The 18,994-nt window shown below is 43.4% G+C and overlaps 1 protein-coding gene across 2 annotated transcripts in view; it reads right to left on the bottom strand.

The window, feature by feature from the left end:
* The window catches only part of LOC139388001 (PDS5 cohesin associated factor B), a 120,802-nt gene that overhangs the window by 22,743 nt on the left and 79,065 nt on the right, over positions 1-18,994 (bottom strand). For both annotated transcript variants that reach the window (XM_071134480.1, XM_071134481.1), the window contains exons 26-29: positions 13,768-13,882; positions 12,284-12,416; positions 12,045-12,164; positions 904-966 (exon numbers count right to left, since the gene is read on the bottom strand). In XM_071134480.1, coding sequence (XP_070990581.1) covers positions 904-966; positions 12,045-12,164; positions 12,284-12,416; positions 13,768-13,882 — 431 coding nt within the window. The remainder of the gene's footprint in view (positions 1-903; positions 967-12,044; positions 12,165-12,283; positions 12,417-13,767; positions 13,883-18,994) is intronic.

The following is an 18,994-nucleotide window of genomic DNA, read 5'->3' as shown; positions in this document are numbered from 1 at the left end:
GGTCACGTAGTGTTTATATATTGTTATTTTATTACTCAAACTACCAACGGGGCCGTATGTCTGACCCCCCTGGGTTAGAACCCCCCCTGGTTAGAACCCCCTCTGGTTTAGAACCTCCCCTGGTTAGAACCCCCCCTGGTTTAGAACCCCCCCTGGTTTAGAACCTCCCCTGGTTTAGAACCCCCCCTTGGGTTAGAACCCCCCCGGGTTAGAACCCCCCCTTGGGTTAGAACCCCCCCCTGGTTTAGAACATCCCCTGGTTTAGAACGTCCCCTGGGTTAGAACCCCCCCGGGTTAGACAATTTATCCCACTGTTGGCAAGGGCTCCAAATCGCTGATTCTAACAACCGAAGTTGAGCAAATTAATGCCATGGGCAGTCATCCTACCGTTAGGGCCTGTCTGAATGAATACCATGGGCAGTCATCCTACCGTTAGGGCCTGTCTGAATGAATACCTTGGGCAGTCATCCTACCGTTAGGGCCTGTCTGAATGAATACCTTGGGCAGTCATCCTACCGTTAGGGCCTGTCTGAATGAATACCTTGGGCAGTCATCCTACCGTTAGGGCCTGTCTGAATGAATACCTTGGGCAGTCATCCTACCGTTAAGGCCTGTCTGAATGAATACCATGGGCAGTCATCCTACCGTTAAGGCCTGTCTGAATGAATACCATGGGCAGTCATCCTACCGTTAAGGCATGTCTGAATGAATACCGTGGGCAGTCATCCTACCGTTAAGGCCTGTCTGAATGAATACCGTGGGCAGTCATCCTACCGTTAAGGCCTGTCTGAATGAATAACACGGGCAGTCATCCTACCGTTAAGGCCTGTCTGAATGAATACCGTGGGCAATCATCCTACCGTTAAGGCCTGTCTGAATGAATACCATGGGCAGTCATCCTACCTTTCCAGGTGTAAAGAAGGACTTCATCTCTGGAGGGAGATAGTTCTTTGTGTTGCTGAAATTCTACAGAAGAGATGTTTAGTCAGAATGTGAATCCATTGAATGGTTTTATTTGCAGATTAGAGCGAACACACACACACACACACACACACACACACACACACACACACACACACACACAGTAGAGGTCTTCACAGATCTTTCCAAACCGGATTACCCGACCCGGGATGTTGTCGTCGGGTCGGATCCTGCTCAGAGGCCACGGACTTCGGATTTGTGTGAAAATATGTGAAATACAGACCAGATCCTAAATTATATTTGAATAATTTAAATCTTAAAACAGCTTAGGCCTAAACCCAAATTTCACACATTTAATGATTATTCTCTTAAATTATTGTCAAGGGGTCCCCTTTCATCAAACCACATGTGTCAAACTATCATTTTGTGACAAAACGACACAAAAACTAGCCACTGCATGTGACACCGTGTAAAACAGTGCACTAGTTGTGGGTGACTAAGAGGAGGTCTATATAAACAGGTCTCTCCCGGTCTATATAAACAGGTCTCTCCTAGTCTATATAAAGTCTCCCCTAGTCTATATAAACAGGTCTCTCCTAGTCTATATAAACAGGTCTCTCCTAGTCTATATAAACAGGTCTCCCCTAGTCTATATAAACAGGTCTCTCCCGGTCTATATAAACAGGTCTCTCCTGGTCTATATAAACAGGTCTCTCCTAGTCTATATAAAGTCTCCCCTAGTCTATATAAACAGGTCTCTCCTAGTCTATATAAACAGGTCTCTCCTAGTCAATATAAAGTCTCCCCTAGTCTATATATAAACAGGTCTCTCCTAGTCTATATATAAACAGGTCTCTCCTAGTCTATATAAACAGGTCTCTCCTAGTCTATATAAACAGGTCTCTCCTAGTCTATATAAACAGGTCTCTCCTAGTCTATATAAACAGGTCTCTCCTAGTCTATATAAACAGGTCTCTCCTAGTCTATATAAACAGGTCTCTCCTGGTCTATATAAACAGGTCTCTCCTAGTCTATATAAAGTCTCCACTAGTCTATATAAACAGGTATCTCCTAGTCTATATATAAACAGGTCTCTCCTAGTCTATATAAACAGGTCTCTCCTAGTCTATATAAACAGGTCTCTCCTAGTCTATATAAACAGGTCTCTCCTAGTCTATATAAACAGGTCTCTCCTAGTCTATATAAACAGGTCTCTCCTAGTCTATATAAACAGGTCTCTCCTAGTCTATATAAAGTTTCCCCTAGTCTATATAAAGAGGTCTCTCCTAGTCTATATAAACAGGTCTCTCCTAGTCTATATAAACAGGTCTCTCCTAGTCTATATATAAACAGGTCTCTCCTAGTCTATATAAACAGGTCTCTCCTAGTCTATATAAACAGGTCTCTCCTAGTCTATATATAAACAGGTCTCTCCTAGTCTATATAAACAGGTCTCTCCTAGTCTATATAAACAGGTCTCTCCTAGTCTATATAAACAGGTCTCTCCTAGTCTATATAAACAGGTCTCTCCTAGTCTATATAAACAGGTCTCTCCTAGTCTATATAAACAGGTCTCTCCTAGTCTATATAAACAGGTCTCTCCTAGTCTATATAAACAGGTCTCTCCTAGTCTATATAAACAGGTCTCTCCTAGTCTATATAAACAGGTCTCTCCTAGTCTATATAAACAGGTCTCTCCTAGTCTATATAAACAGGTCTCTCCTAGTCTATATATAAACAGGTCTCTCCTAGTCTATATAAACAGGTCTCTCCTAGTCTATATAAACAGGTCCCTCCTAGTCTATATAAACAGGTCCCTCCTAGTCTATATAAACAGGTCCCTCCTAGTCTATATAAACAGGTCTCTCCTAGTCTATATAAACAGGTCTCTCCTAGTCTATATATAAACAGGTCTCTCCTAGTCTATATATAAACAGGTCTCTCCTAGTCTATATAAACAGGTCTCCCCTCTCTCTCTCCTCTCATTCATGCCCTTCTTTAAAAAATATACAAGTTATACTATAATGTAGAATTACTGATAATATCTTCCCGATCGTCTTTATAGTTGGATAGAGAATATATTTGTCAAACAGAGTCGTCATAGCGGGAATTAGCGGGAATAGCGGGAATAGCGGAATAGCGGGAATAGCGGGAAATGAAATGGGTGACCACATGAATTTGAAGCTTGCTGGTCAAACATGCTATAGCCTACCTTGAGTCTAAACCCATGTTCGTCAAAACAGTTAAATAAGATAGATGTTAATAACACAGTAAAATAGCCTACAGAACAGCCTAAGAGACGTCCTCAATGTCCTCCATCTAACTATAGAGACGTCCTCCATCTAACTATAGAGACATCCTCCATCTAACTATAGAGACGTCCTCAATGTCCTCCATCTAACTATAGAGACGTCCTCCATCTAACTATAGAGACATCCTCCATCTAACTATAGAGACGTCCTCAATGTCCTCCATCTAACTATAGAGACGTCCTCAATGTCCTCCATCTAACTACAGAGACGTCCTCAATGTCCTCCATCTAACTATAGAGACATCCTCAATGTCCTCCATCTAACTATCGAGACATCCTCCATCTAACTATAGAGACGTCCTCAATGTCCTCCATCTAACTATAGAGACGTTCTCAATGTCCTCCATCTAACTATAGAGACGTCCTCAATGTCCTCCATCTAACTATAGAGACGTCCTCAATGTCCTCCATCTAACTATAGAGACGTCCTCCATCTAACTATAGAGACATCCTCCATCTAACTATAGAGACGTCCTCAATGTTCTCCATCTAACTATAGAGACGTCCTCCATCTAACTATAGAGACGTCCTCAATGTCCTCCATCTAACTATAGAGACGTCCTCCATCTAACTATAGAGATGTCCTCAATGTTCTCCATCTAACTATAGAGACGTCCTCAATGTCCTCCATCTAACTATAGAGACGTCCTCAATGTCCTCCATCTAACTATAGAGACGTCCTCAATGTCCTCCATCTAACTATAGAGACGTCCTCAATGTCCTCCATCTAACTATAGAGATGTCCTCCATCTAACTATAGAGACGTCCTCAATGTCCTCCATCTAACTATAGAGATGTCCTCCATCTAACTATAGAGACGTTCTCAATGTTCTCCATCTAACTATAGAGACGTCCTCCATCTAACTATAGAGACGTTCTCAATGTCCTCCATCTAACTATAGAGATGTCCTCCATCTAACTATAGAGACGTCCTCAATGTTCTCCATCTAACTATAGAGACGTTCTCCATCTAACTATAGAGAAGTCCTCAATGTCCTCCATCTAACTATAGAGACGTCCTCAATGTCCTCCATCTAACTATAGAGACGTCCTCAATGTTCTCCATCTAACTATAGAGACGTCCTCAATGTCCTCCATCTAACTATAGAGACGTCCTCAATGTCCTCCATCTAACTATAGAGACGTTCTCAATGTCCTCCATCTAACTATAGAGACGTCCTCAATGTTCTCCATCTAACTATAGAGACGTCCTCAATGTCCTCCATCTAACTATAGAGACGTCCTCAATGTCCTCCATCTAACTATAGAGACGTCCTCAATGTCCTCCATCTAACTATAGAGACGTCCTCAATGTCCTCCATCTAACTATAGAGACGTCCTCAATGTCCTCCATCTAACTATAGAGATGTCCTCCATCTAACTATAGAGACGTCCTCAATGTCCTCCATCTAACTATAGAGATGTCCTCCATCTAACTATAGAGACGTTCTCAATGTTCTCCATCTAACTATAGAGACGTCCTCCATCTAACTATAGAGACGTTCTCAATGTCCTCCATCTAACTATAGAGATGTCCTCCATCTAACTATAGAGACGTCCTCAATGTCCTCCATCTAACTATAGAGACGTCCTCCATCTAACTATAGAGAAGTCCTCAATGTCCTCCATCTAACTATAGAGACGTCCTCAATGTCCTCCATCTAACTATAGAGACGTCCTCAATGTTCTCCATCTAACTATAGAGACGTCCTCAATGTCCTCCATCTAACTATAGAGACGTCCTCAATGTCCTCCATCTAACTATAGAGACGTCCTCAATGTCCTCCATCTAACTATAGAGACGTTCTCAATGTCCTCCATCTAACTATAGAGACGTCCTCAATGTTCTCCATCTAACTATAGAGACGTCCTCAATGTCCTCCATCTAACTATAGAGACGTCCTCAATGTCCTCCATCTAACTATAGAGACATCCTCAATGTCCTCCATCTAACTATAGAGACGTCCTCCATCTAACTATAGAGATGTCCTCAATGTTCTCCATCTAACTATAGAGACGTCCTCAATGTCCTCCATCTAACTATAGAGACGTCCTCAATGTCCTCCATCTAACTATAGAGACGTCCTCAATGTCCTCCATCTAACTATAGAGACGTCCTCAATGTCCTCCATCTAACTATAGAGATGTCCTCCATCTAACTATAGAGACGTCCTCAATGTCCTCCATCTAACTATAGAGATGTCCTCCATCTAACTATAGAGACGTTCTCAATGTTCTCCATCTAACTATAGAGACGTCCTCCATCTAACTATAGAGACGTTCTCAATGTCCTCCATCTAACTATAGAGATGTCCTCCATCTAACTATAGATACGTCCTCAATGTTCTCCATCTAACTATAGAGACGTTCTCCATCTAACTATAGAGAAGTCCTCAATGTCCTCCATCTAACTATAGAGACGTCCTCAATGTCCTCCATCTAACTATAGAGACGTCCTCAATGTTCTCCATCTAACTATAGAGACGTCCTCAATGTCCTCCATCTAACTATAGAGACGTCCTCAATGTTCTCCATCTAACTATAGAGACGTCCTCAATGTCCTCCATCTAACTATAGAGACGTCCTCAATGTCCTCCATCTAACTATAGAGACGTTCTCAATGTCCTCCATCTAACTATAGAGACGTCCTCAATGTTCTCCATCTAACTATAGAGACGTCCTCAATGTCCTCCATCTAACTATAGAGACGTCCTCAATGTCCTCCATCTAACTATAGAGACGTCCTCAATGTCCTCCATCTAACTATAGAGACGTCCTCAATGTCCTCCATCTAACTATAGAGACGTCCTCAATGTCCTCCATCTAACTATAGAGATGTCCTCCATCTAACTATAGAGACGTCCTCAATGTCCTCCATCTAACTATAGAGATGTCCTCCATCTAACTATAGAGACGTTCTCAATGTTCTCCATCTAACTATAGAGACGTCCTCCATCTAACTATAGAGACGTTCTCAATGTCCTCCATCTAACTATAGAGATGTCCTCCATCTAACTATAGAGACGTCCTCAATGTCCTCCATCTAACTATAGAGACGTCCTCCATCTAACTATAGAGAAGTCCTCAATGTCCTCCATCTAACTATAGAGACGTCCTCAATGTCCTCCATCTAACTATAGAGACGTCCTCAATGTTCTCCATCTAACTATAGAGACGTCCTCAATGTCCTCCATCTAACTATAGAGACGTCCTCAATGTCCTCCATCTAACTATAGAGACGTCCTCAATGTCCTCCATCTAACTATAGAGACGTTCTCAATGTCCTCCATCTAACTATAGAGAAGTCCTCAATGTCCTCCATCTAACTATAGAGACGTCCTCAATGTCCTCCATCTAACTATAGAGACGTCCTCAATGTCCTCCATCTAACTATAGAGACGTCCTCAATGTCCTCCATCTAACTATAGAGATGTCCTCCATCTAACTATAGAGACGTTCTCAATGTTCTCCATCTAACTATAGAGACGTCCTCCATCTAACTATAGAGACGTTCTCAATGTCCTCCATCTAACTATAGAGACGTCCTCCATCTAACTATAGAGACGTCCTCAATGTCCTCCATCTAACTATAGAGACGTCCTCCATCTAACTATAGAGATGTCCTCAATGTTCTCCATCTAACTATAGAGACGTCCTCAATGTCCTCCATCTAACTATAGAGACGTCCTCAATGTCCTCCATCTAACTATAGAGACGTCCTCAATGTCCTCCATCTAACTATAGAGACGTCCTCAATGTCCTCCATCTAACTATAGAGATGTCCTCCATCTAACTATAGAGACGTCCTCAATGTCCTCCATCTAACTATAGAGATGTCCTCCATCTAACTATAGAGACGTTCTCAATGTTCTCCATCTAACTATAGAGACGTCCTCCATCTAACTATAGAGACGTTCTCAATGCCCTCCATCTAACTATAGAGATGTCCACCATCTAACTATAGAGACGTCCTCAATGTCCTCCATCTAACTATAGAGACGTCCTCAATGTCCTCCATCTAACTATAGAGACGTCCTCAATGTCCTCCATCTAACTATAGAGATGTCCTCCATCTAACTATAGAGACGTTCTCAATGTTCTCCATCTAACTATAGAGACGTCCTCCATCTAACTATAGAGACGTTCTCAATGTCCTCCATCTAACTATAGAGACGTCCTCCATCTAACTATAGAGACGTCCTCAATGTCCTCCATCTAACTATAGAGACGTCCTCCATCTAACTATAGAGATGTCCTCAATGTTCTCCATCTAACTATAGAGACGTCCTCAATGTCCTCCATCTAACTATAGAGACGTCCTCAATGTCCTCCATCTAACTATAGAGACGTCCTCAATGTCCTCCATCTAACTATAGAGACGTCCTCAATGTCCTCCATCTAACTATAGAGATGTCCTCCATCTAACTATAGAGATGTCCTCCATCTAACTATAGAGACGTTCTCAATGTTCTCCATCTAACTATAGAGACGTCCTCCATCTAACTATAGAGACGTTCTCAATGCCCTCCATCTAACTATAGAGATGTCCACCATCTAACTATAGAGACGTCCTCAATGTTCTCCATCTAACTATAGAGACGTTCTCCATCTAACTATAGAGAAGTCCTCAATGTCCTCCATCTAACTATAGAGACGTCCTCAATGTCCTCCATCTAACTATAGAGACGTCCTCAATGTTCTCCATCTAACTATAGAGACGTCCTCAATGTCCTCCATCTAACTATAGAGACGTCCTCAATGTCCTCCATCTAACTATAGAGACGTTCTCAATGTCCTCCATCTAACTATAGAGACGTCCTCAATGTTCTCCATCTAACTATAGAGACGTCCTCAATGTCCTCCATCTAACTATAGAGACGTCCTCAATGTCCTCCATCTAACTATAGAGACGTCCTCAATGTCCTCCATCTAACTATAGAGACGTCCTCAATGTCCTCCATCTAACTATAGAGACGTCCTCAATCTAACTATAGAGATGTCCTCCATCTAACTATAGAGACGTCCTCAATGTCCTCCATCTAACTATAGAGATGTCCTCCATCTAACTATAGAGACGTTCTCAATGTTCTCCATCTAACTATAGAGACGTCCTCCATCTAACTATAGAGACGTTCTCAATGTCCTCCATCTAACTATAGAGATGTCCTCCATCTAACTATAGAGACGTCCTCAATGTCCTCCATCTAACTATAGAGACGTCCTCCATCTAACTATAGAGAAGTCCTCAATGTCCTCCATCTAACTATAGAGACGTCCTCAATGTCCTCCATCTAACTATAGAGACGTCCTCAATGTCCTCCATCTAACTATAGAGACGTCCTCAATGTCCTCCATCTAACTATAGAGACGTCCTCAATGTCCTCCATCTAACTATAGAGACGTCCTCAATGTCCTCCATCTAACTATAGAGATGTCCTCCATCTAACTATAGAGACGTCCTCAATGTCCTCCATCTAACTATAGAGATGTCCTCCATCTAACTATAGAGACGTTCTCAATGTTCTCCATCTAACTATAGAGACGTCCTCCATCTAACTATAGAGACGTTCTCAATGTCCTCCATCTAACTATAGAGATGTCCTCCATCTAACTATAGAGACGTCCTCAATGTCCTCCATCTAACTATAGAGACGTCCTCCATCTAACTATAGAGAAGTCCTCAATGTCCTCCATCTAACTATAGAGACGTCCTCAATGTCCTCCATCTAACTATAGAGACGTCCTCAATGTTCTCCATCTAACTATAGAGACGTCCTCAATGTCCTCCATCTAACTATAGAGATGTCCTCCATCTAACTATAGAGACGTCCTCAATGTCCTCCATCTAACTATAGAGATGTCCTCCATCTAACTATAGAGACGTTCTCAATGTTCTCCATCTAACTATAGAGACGTCCTCCATCTAACTATAGAGACGTTCTCAATGTCCTCCATCTAACTATAGAGACGTCCTCAATGTCCTCCATCTAACTATAGAGACGTCCTCAATGTCCTCCATCTAACTATAGAGACGTTCTCAATGTCCTCCATCTAACTATAGAGACGTCCTCAATGTTCTCCATCTAACTATAGAGACGTCCTCAATGTCCTCCATCTAACTATAGAGACGTCCTCAATGTCCTCCATCTAACTATAGAGACGTCCTCAATGTCCTCCATCTAACTATAGAGACGTCCTCAATGTCCTCCATCTAACTATAGAGACGTCCTCAATGTCCTCCATCTAACTATAGAGATGTCCTCCATCTAACTATAGAGACGTCCTCAATGTCCTCCATCTAACTATAGAGACGTCCTCAATGTCCTCCATCTAACTATAGAGACGTTCTCAATGTTCTCCATCTAACTATAGAGACGTCCTCCATCTAACTATAGAGACGTTCTCAATGTCCTCCATCTAACTATAGAGACGTCCTCCATCTAACTATAGAGACGTCCTCAATGTCCTCCATCTAACTATAGAGACGTCCTCCATCTAACTATAGAGATGTCCTCAATGTTCTCCATCTAACTATAGAGACGTCCTCAATGTCCTCCATCTAACTATAGAGACGTCCTCAATGTCCTCCATCTAACTATAGAGACGTCCTCAATGTCCTCCATCTAACTATAGAGACATCCTCAATGTCCTCCATCTAACTATAGAGATGTCCTCCATCTAACTATAGAGACGTCCTCAATGTCCTCCATCTAACTATAGAGATGTCCTCCATCTAACTATAGAGACGTTCTCAATGTTCTCCATCTAACTATAGAGAAGTCCTCAATGTCCTCCATCTAACTATAGAGACGTCCTCAATGTCCTCCATCTAACTATAGAGACGTCCTCAATGTTCTCCATCTAACTATAGAGACGTCCTCAATGTCCTCCATCTAACTATAGAGACGTCCTCAATGTCCTCCATCTAACTATAGAGACGTTCTCAATGTCCTCCATCTAACTATAGAGACGTCCTCAATGTCCTCCATCTAACTATAGAGACGTCCTCAATGTCCTCCATCTAACTATAGAGACGTCCTCAATGTTCTCCATCTAACTATAGAGACGTCCTCAATGTCCTCCATCTAACTATAGAGACGTCCTCAATGTCCTCCATCTAACTATAGAGACGTTCTCAATGTCCTCCATCTAACTATAGAGACGTCCTCAATGTTCTCCATCTAACTATAGAGACGTCCTCAATGTCCTCCATCTAACTATAGAGACGTCCTCAATGTCCTCCATCTAACTATAGAGACGTCCTCAATGTCCTCCATCTAACTATAGAGACGTCCTCAATGTCCTCCATCTAACTATAGAGACGTCCTCAATGTCCTCCATCTAACTATAGAGATGTCCTCCATCTAACTATAGAGACGTCCTCAATGTCCTCCATCTAACTATAGAGACGTTCTCAATGTTCTCCATCTAACTATAGAGACGTCCTCCATCTAACTATAGAGACGTTCTCAATGTCCTCCATCTAACTATAGAGATGTCCTCCATCTAACTATAGAGACGTCCTCAATGTCCTCCATCTAACTATAGAGACGTCCTCCATCTAACTATAGAGAAGTCCTCAATGTCCTCCATCTAACTATAGAGACGTCCTCAATGTCCTCCATCTAACTATAGAGACGTCCTCAATGTTCTCCATCTAACTATAGAGACGTCCTCAATGTCCTCCATCTAACTATAGAGACGTCCTCAATGTCCTCCATCTAACTATAGAGACGTCCTCAATGTCCTCCATCTAACTATAGAGACGTTCTCAATGTCCTCCATCTAACTATAGACGTCCTCAATGTTCTCCATCTAACTATAGAGACGTCCTCAATGTCCTCCATCTAACTATAGAGACGTCCTCAATGTCCTCCATCTAACTATAGAGACGTCCTCAATGTCCTCCATCTAACTATAGAGACGTCCTCAATGTCCTCCATCTAACTATAGAGACGTCCTCAATGTCCTCCATCTAACTATAGAGATGTCCTCCATCTAACTATAGAGACGTCCTCAATGTCCTCCATCTAACTATAGAGATGTCCTCCATCTAACTATAGAGACGTTCTCAATGTTCTCCATCTAACTATAGAGACGTCCTCCATCTAACTATAGAGACGTTCTCAATGTCCTCCATCTAACTATAGAGATGTCCTCCATCTAACTATAGAGACGTCCTCAATGTTCTCCATCTAACTATAGAGACGTTCTCCATCTAACTATAGAGAAGTCCTCAATGTCCTCCATCTAACTATAGAGACGTCCTCAATGTCCTCCATCTAACTATAGAGACGTCCTCAATGTTCTCCATCTAACTATAGAGACGTCCTCAATGTCCTCCATCTAACTATAGAGACGTCCTCAATGTCCTCCATCTAACTATAGAGACATCCTCAATGTCCTCCATCTAACTATAGAGACGTCCTCCATCTAACTATAGAGACGTCCTCAATGTCCTCCATCTAACTATAGAGACGTCCTCCATCTAACTATAGAGATGTGAAAATACTAAACTATAGGATGTCATTATGAAATTACTAAGCTATTATTTCAGAAACAACCCAAAATGCACCAGAGTCCAAACTATTTTGCTGTTTTGACCTTCAATTAAGCTGGATTTGTAATATTTTGGATCCATTTGGGTCCGATACAGACTCGAACATACAGTATTTCGGATAGGATCCGAATCGGTTATTGATTTTATTGAATGAAATGTCTGGATCCTGTCGGGGGTTCGAGTGATAATTTCGAGGATCCAATTCGGATCTGAATTTGGTGATCTGAGAAGACCTCTAACTAAAACACCTACCTTGTCAGGCTTGGTGAAGTAGCGTGTGGGAAGGACAGGGTCTTTGGGAGACTCCAGACTGTAGGTGGTGCTCTTAGAGATGATGATGTTCATGGCCACGTCACACACCGTGTACAACTTCTGTAGAGGGAAAGAGAGGGTGTGTGTGTGTGTGAGAGTGAATCTGTGTGTGTGACCGTGAATCTTTGTGTGTATATGTGAATCTGTGTGTGTGTGTGTGTGTGTGTGTGTGTGTGTACCTCGTTGATCTTGGCGTCGGTAGGAGCCTGTGCATCCTTGGTCTGTTTGATGTTCTCCACCATCTTCCTGATGAAGGCATGGCTGTTGTTCTCATTCTTAGACATGATGATCTCCAGGATGAACCACAGAGACCTGGGGAGGAGGAGTGTAGAGGTGGGAGGATTGGAGGAGAAAGGGGAGGCGAGAAAGAGTGGAGAAGGGGGAGGAGAAGGGAGAGGAGAAGGGAGAGGGGGAGGGAGGGAGGAGTGGAGGGGGAGGGAGGGAGGAGAGGAGAAGGAGTGGAGGGAGGAAGGAGTGGAGGAGGAGTGGAGGGGGAGGGAGGAGGAGAAGGAGTGGAAAAGGAGGAGGGAGGGAGGAGTGGAGGGGGAGGGAGGGAGGAGGAGGGAGGGAAGAGGAGTGGAAGGAGGGGGAGGGAAGAGGAGTGGAAGGAGGGGGGAGGAGTGGAGGAGGAGGAGGGAGGGAGGAGTGGAAGAGGGAGGGGGATGGAGGAGGAGTGGAAGGAGGTGAAGGAGTGGAGGAGGAGGAGGGAGGGAGGAGTGGAGGGGGAGGGAGGGAGGAGGAGGGAGGGAGGAGTGGAAGGAGGAGAAGGAGGAGGGAGGGAGGAGTGGAGGGGGAGGGAGGGAGGGAGGGAGGAGGAGGGAGGAGGAGTAGAAGGAGGAGAAGGAATGGAGGAGGAGGAGGTTATAGTATTTGTATCAGGTATTACTCTCATCAGTTCATTATAATAATCTGTATTTTATGTCTCTGCGTTTTGTCTGCGCTGATGATGTTAGATAATATGACTGCGAATCAAACTGGCTGAATTAAGAGAGAGAACGATGGGTGAGAGGGCTTGAGAAAGGACAGCATCCCAAATAGAGACTGATATGTCAACACAGCAGACTCTGACAGCAGACTATATATAACAGCAGACTATGACAGCAGACTATGACAGCAGACTATGACAGCAGACAATGACAGCAGACAATGACAGCAGACAATGACAGCAGACAATGACAGCAGACAATGACAGCAGACAATGACAGCAGACAATGACAGCAGACAATATATGACAGCAGACTATATATGACAGCAGACTATATATGACAGCAGACTATATATGACAGCAGACTATATATAACAGCAGACAATAATAGCAGACAATAATAGCAGACAATAACAGCAGACAATAACAGCAGACAATAACAGCAGACTATGACAGCAGACTATGACAGCAGACTATGACAGCAGACTATGACAGCAGACTATGACAGCAGACAATGACAGCAGACAATGACAGCAGACAATGACAGCAGACAATGACAGCAGACAATGACAGCAGACTATGACAGCAGACAATGACAGCAGACAATGACAGCAGACTATGACAGCAGACAATGACAGCAGACAATGACAGCAGACAATGACAGCAGACTATAACAGCAGACTATAACAGCAGACTATAACAGCAGACTATAACAGCAGACTATAACAGCAGACTCACTCCTTGATGTCTTTGAGCTGTTCAATGTCCTGGACCTTGATGTAGTCTGGGTCGTGGACCAGCAGGTGGATGGCATAGGGGACCACATACTCAGGGAGCAGAGAGAACAACTTCTCTGGAATATATATAAAAAAACAACACACAGCAAGGTTAATACACACCCTGGTCCAACAGTAACAACAGCCCACTGGCCTGGGGCAGGTAAACACATGCATTGGGCTAGTGGATCTAGTCAGTCACTGGCCTGGGACAGGTAAACACATGCATTGGGCTAGTGGATCTAGTCAGTCACTGGCCTGGGACAGGTAAACACATGCATTGGGCCAGTGGATCTAGTCAGTCACTGGCCTGGGACAGGTAAACACATGCATTGGGCCAGTGGATCTAGTCAGTCACTGGCCTGGGGCAGGTAAACACATGCATTGGGCCAGTGGATCTAGTCAGTCACTGGCCTGGGACAGGTAAACACATGCATTGGGCCAGTGGATCTAGTCAGTCACTGGCCTGGGACAGGTAAACACATGCATTGGGCCAGTGGGTCTAGTCAGTCACTGGCCTGGGACAGGTAAACACATGCATTGGGCCAGTGGGTCTAGTCAGTCACTGGCCTGGGACAGGTAAACACACGCATTGGGCCAGTGGATCTAGTCAGTCACTGGCCTGGGACAGGTAAACACATGCATTGGGCCAGTGGATCTAGTCAGTCACTGGCCTGGGACAGGTAAACACATGCATTGGGCCAGTGGATCTAGTCAGTCACTGGCCTTGGGACAGGTAAACACACACATTGGGCCAGTGGATCTAGTCAGTCACTGGCCTGGGACAGGTAAACACATGCATTGGGCCAGTGGATCTAGTCAGTCACTGGCCTTGGGACAGGTAAACACACACATTGGGCCAGTGGATCTAGTCAGTCACTGGCCTGGGACAGGTAAACACACGCATTGGGCCAGTGGATCTAGTCAGTCACTGGCCTGGGACAGGTAAACACATGCATTGGGCCAGTGGATCTAGTCAGTCACTGGCCTGGGACAGGTAAACACATGCATTGGGCCAGTGGATCTAGTCAGTCACTGGCCTGGGACAGGTAAACACATGCATTGGGCCAGTGGGTCTAGTCAGTCACTGGCCTTGGGACAGGTAAACACATGCATTGGGCCAGTGGATCTAGTCAGTCACTGGCCTGGGACAGGTAAACACATGCATTGGGCCAGAGGATCTAGTCAGTCACTGGCCTGGGACAGGTAAACACACACATTGGGCCAGTGGATCTAGTCAGTCACTGGCCTGGGACAGGTAAACACATGCATTGGGCCAGTGGATCTAGTCAGTCACTGGCCTGGGACAGGTAAACACATGCATTGGGCCAGAGGATCTAGTCAGTCACTGGCCTGGGACAGGTAAACACATGCATTGGGCCAGAGGGTCTAGTCAGTCACTGGCCTGGGACAGGTAAACACATGCATTGGGCCAGTGGATCTAGTCAGTCACTGGCCTGGGACAGGTAAACACATGCATTGGGCCAGTGGATCTAGTCAGTCACTGGCCCCCCCGGTCAACTTCTCAGTGTATTTGACATTCCAGTTTGAAATTGACATGCTCTGTTCCAGTCTGCCATAGAAAACTGCGGCTCTGTTTGTGCCGTCATTCTGTTACCAAAAGTTGCATCCCCACGGCGGTTGAAGGAAATGTGTTTTTTTGTCAGTGAACATAGTATTAAATTAGCAATAGGCTACTGTCTATAAAACGACCCCTAGCATTCGTCTGGGCTAATGTAGCCTAAATCGATAGCTTCTCTCCTTCGAGAACAAGTTGTCTTTAAAAGGGCAACGTCCTATTTTGTGATGTAAAAAAATAAAAATAGTTCACATTGGACCCTGCCCACACACAGCACTTGGATGGCATAGGACTGGTCTGGTTTCATAGAGCAGATTAAATAGTATCCAGGACTGGTCTGGTTTCATAGAGCAGATTAAATAGTATCCAGGTCTGGTCTGGTTTCATAGAGCAGACTAAATAGTATCCAGGACTGGTCTGGTTTCATAGAGCAGATTAAATAGTATCCAGGACTGGTCTGGTTTCATAGAGCAGATTAAATAGTATCCAGGACTGGTCTGGTTTCATAGAGCAGATTAAATAGTATCCAGGACTGGTCTGGTTTCATAGAGCAGATTAAATAGTATCCAGGACTGGTCTGGTTTCATAGAGCAGATTAAATAGTATCCAGGACTGGTCTGGTTTCATAGAGCAGATTAAATAGTATCCAGGACTGGTCTGGTTTCATAGAGCAGATTAAATAGTATCCAGGTCTGGTCTGGTTTCATAGAGCAGACTAAATAGTATCCAGGACTGGTCTGGTTTCATAGAGCAGATTAAATAGTATCCAAGACTGGTCTGGTCTCATAGAGCAGATTAAATAGTATCCAAGACTGGTCTGGTTTCATAGAGCAGATTAAATAGTATCCAGGTCTGGTCTGGTTTCATAGAGCAGATTAAATAGTATCCAGGACTGGTCTGGTTTCATAGAGCAGATTAAATAGTATCCAGGACTGGTCTGGTTTCATAGAGCAGATTAAATAGTATCCAGGACTGGTCTGGTTTCATAGAGCAGATTAAATAGTATCCAGGACTGGTCTGGTTTCATAGAGCAGATTAAATAGTATCTAGGACTGGTCTGGTCTGATAGAGCAGATTAAATAGTATCCAGGACTGGTCTGGTCTGGTAGAGCAGATTAAATAGTATCCAGGACTGGTCTGGTTTCATAGAGCAGGTTAAATAGTATCCAGGACTGGTCTGGTTTCATAGAGCAGATTAAATAGTATCCAGGACTGGTCTGGTTTCATAGAGCAGATTAAATAGTATCCAGGACTGGTCTGGTTTCATAGAGCAGATTAAATAGTATCCAGGACTGGTCTGGTTTCATAGAGCAGATTAAATAGTATCCAGGTCTGGTCTGGTTTCATAGAGCAGACTAAATAGTATCCAGGACTGGTCTGGTTTCATAGAGCAGATTAAATAGTATCCAGGACTGGTCTGGTTTCATAGAGCAGATTAAATAGTATCCAGGACTGGTCTGGTTTCATAGAGCAGATTAAATAGTATCCAGGACTGGTCTGGTTTCATAGAGCAGATTAAATAGTATCCAGGACTGGTCTGGTTTCATAGAGCAGATTAAATAGTATCCAGGACTGGTCTGGTTTCATAGAGCAGATTAAATAGTATCCAGGTCTGGTCTGGTTTCATAGAGCAGACTAAATAGTATCCAGGACTGGTCTGGTTTCATAGAGCAGATTAAATAGTATCCAGGACTGGTCTGGTCTCATAGAGCAGATTAAATAGTATCCAAGACTGGTCTGGTTTCATAGAGCAGATTAAATAGTATCCAGGTCTGGTCTGGTTTCATAGAGCAGATTAAATAGTATCCAGGACTGGTCTGGTTTCATAGAGCAGATTAAATAGTATCCAGGACTGGTCTGGTTTCATAGAGCAGATTAAATAGTATCCAGGACTGGTCTGGTTTCATAGAGCAGATTAAATAGTATCCAGGACTGGTCTGGTTTCATAGAGCAGATTAAATAGTATCCAGGACTGGTCTGGTTTCATAGAGCAGATTAAATAGTATCCAGGACTGGTCTGGTTTCATAGAGCAGATTAAATAGTATCCAGGACTGGTCTGGTAGAGCAGATTAAATAGTATCCAGGACTGGTCTGGTCTGGTAGAGCAGATTATATAGTATCCAGGACTGGTCTGGTTTCATAGAGCAGGTTAAATAGTATCCAGGACTGGTCTGGTTTCATAGAGCAGATTAAATAGTATCCAGGACTGGTCTGGTTTCATAGAGCAGATTAAATAGTATCCAGGACTGGTCTGGTTTCACAGAGCAGATTAAATAGTATCCAGGACTGGTCTGGTTTCATAGAGCAGATTAAATAGTATCCAGGACTGGTCTGGTTTCATAGAGCAGATTAAATAGTATCCAGGACTGGTCTGGTTTCATAGAGCAGATTAAATAGTATCCAGGACTGGTCTGGTTTCATAGAGCAGATTAAATAGTATCCAGGTCTGGTCTGGTTTCATAGAGCAGACTAAATAGTATCCAGGACTGGTCTGGTTTCATAGAGCAGATTAAATAGTATCCAAGACTGGTCTGGTCTCATAGAGCAGATTAAATAGTATCCAAGACTGGTCTGGTTTCATAGAGCAGATTAAATAGTATCCAGGTCTGGTCTGGTTTCATAGAGCAGATTAAATAGTATCCAGGACTGGTCTGGTTTCATAGAGCAGATTAAATAGTATCCAGGACTGGTCTGGTTTCATAGAGCAGATTAAATAGTATCCAGGACTGGTCTGGTTTCATAGAGCAGATTAAATAGTATCCAGGACTGGTCTGGTTTCATAGAGCAGATTAAATAGTATCTAGGACTGGTCTGGTCTGATAGAGCAGATTAAATAGTATCCAGGACTGGTCTGGTCTGGTAGAGCAGATTAAATAGTATCCAGGACTGGTCTGGTTTCATAGAGCAGGTTAAATAGTATCCAGGACTGGTCTGGTTTCATAGAGCAGATTAAATAGTATCCAGGACTGGTCTGGTTTCATAGAGCAGATTAAATAGTATCCAGGACTGGTCTGGTTTCATAGAGCAGATTAAATAGTATCCAGGACTGGTCTGGTTTCATAGAGCAGATTAAATAGTATCCAGGTCTGGTCTGGTTTCATAGAGCAGACTAAATAGTATCCAGGACTGGTCTGGTTTCATAGAGCAGATTAAATAGTATCCAGGACTGGTCTGGTTTCATAGAGCAGATTAAATAGTATCCAGGACTGGTCTGGTTTCATAGAGCAGATTAAATAGTATCCAGGACTGGTCTGGTTTCATAGAGCAGATTAAATAGTATCCAGGACTGGTCTGGTTTCATAGAGCAGATTAAATAGTATCCAGGACTGGTCTGGTTTCATAGAGCAGATTAAATAGTATCCAGGTCTGGTCTGGTTTCATAGAGCAGACTAAATAGTATCCAGGACTGGTCTGGTTTCATAGAGCAGATTAAATAGTATCCAGGACTGGTCTGGTCTCATAGAGCAGATTAAATAGTATCCAAGACTGGTCTGGTTTCATAGAGCAGATTAAATAGTATCCAGGTCTGGTCTGGTTTCATAGAGCAGATTAAATAGTATCCAGGACTGGTCTGGTTTCATAGAGCAGATTAAATAGTATCCAGGACTG

The sequence above is a fragment of the Oncorhynchus clarkii genome, chromosome 29 (assembly GCF_045791955.1).
Source record: "Oncorhynchus clarkii lewisi isolate Uvic-CL-2024 chromosome 29, UVic_Ocla_1.0, whole genome shotgun sequence".
NCBI lineage: Eukaryota > Metazoa > Chordata > Actinopteri > Salmoniformes > Salmonidae > Oncorhynchus > Oncorhynchus clarkii.
Note: the sequence above shows the minus strand (reverse complement) of the source record. Positions and strands in the feature narration are given on the sequence as shown.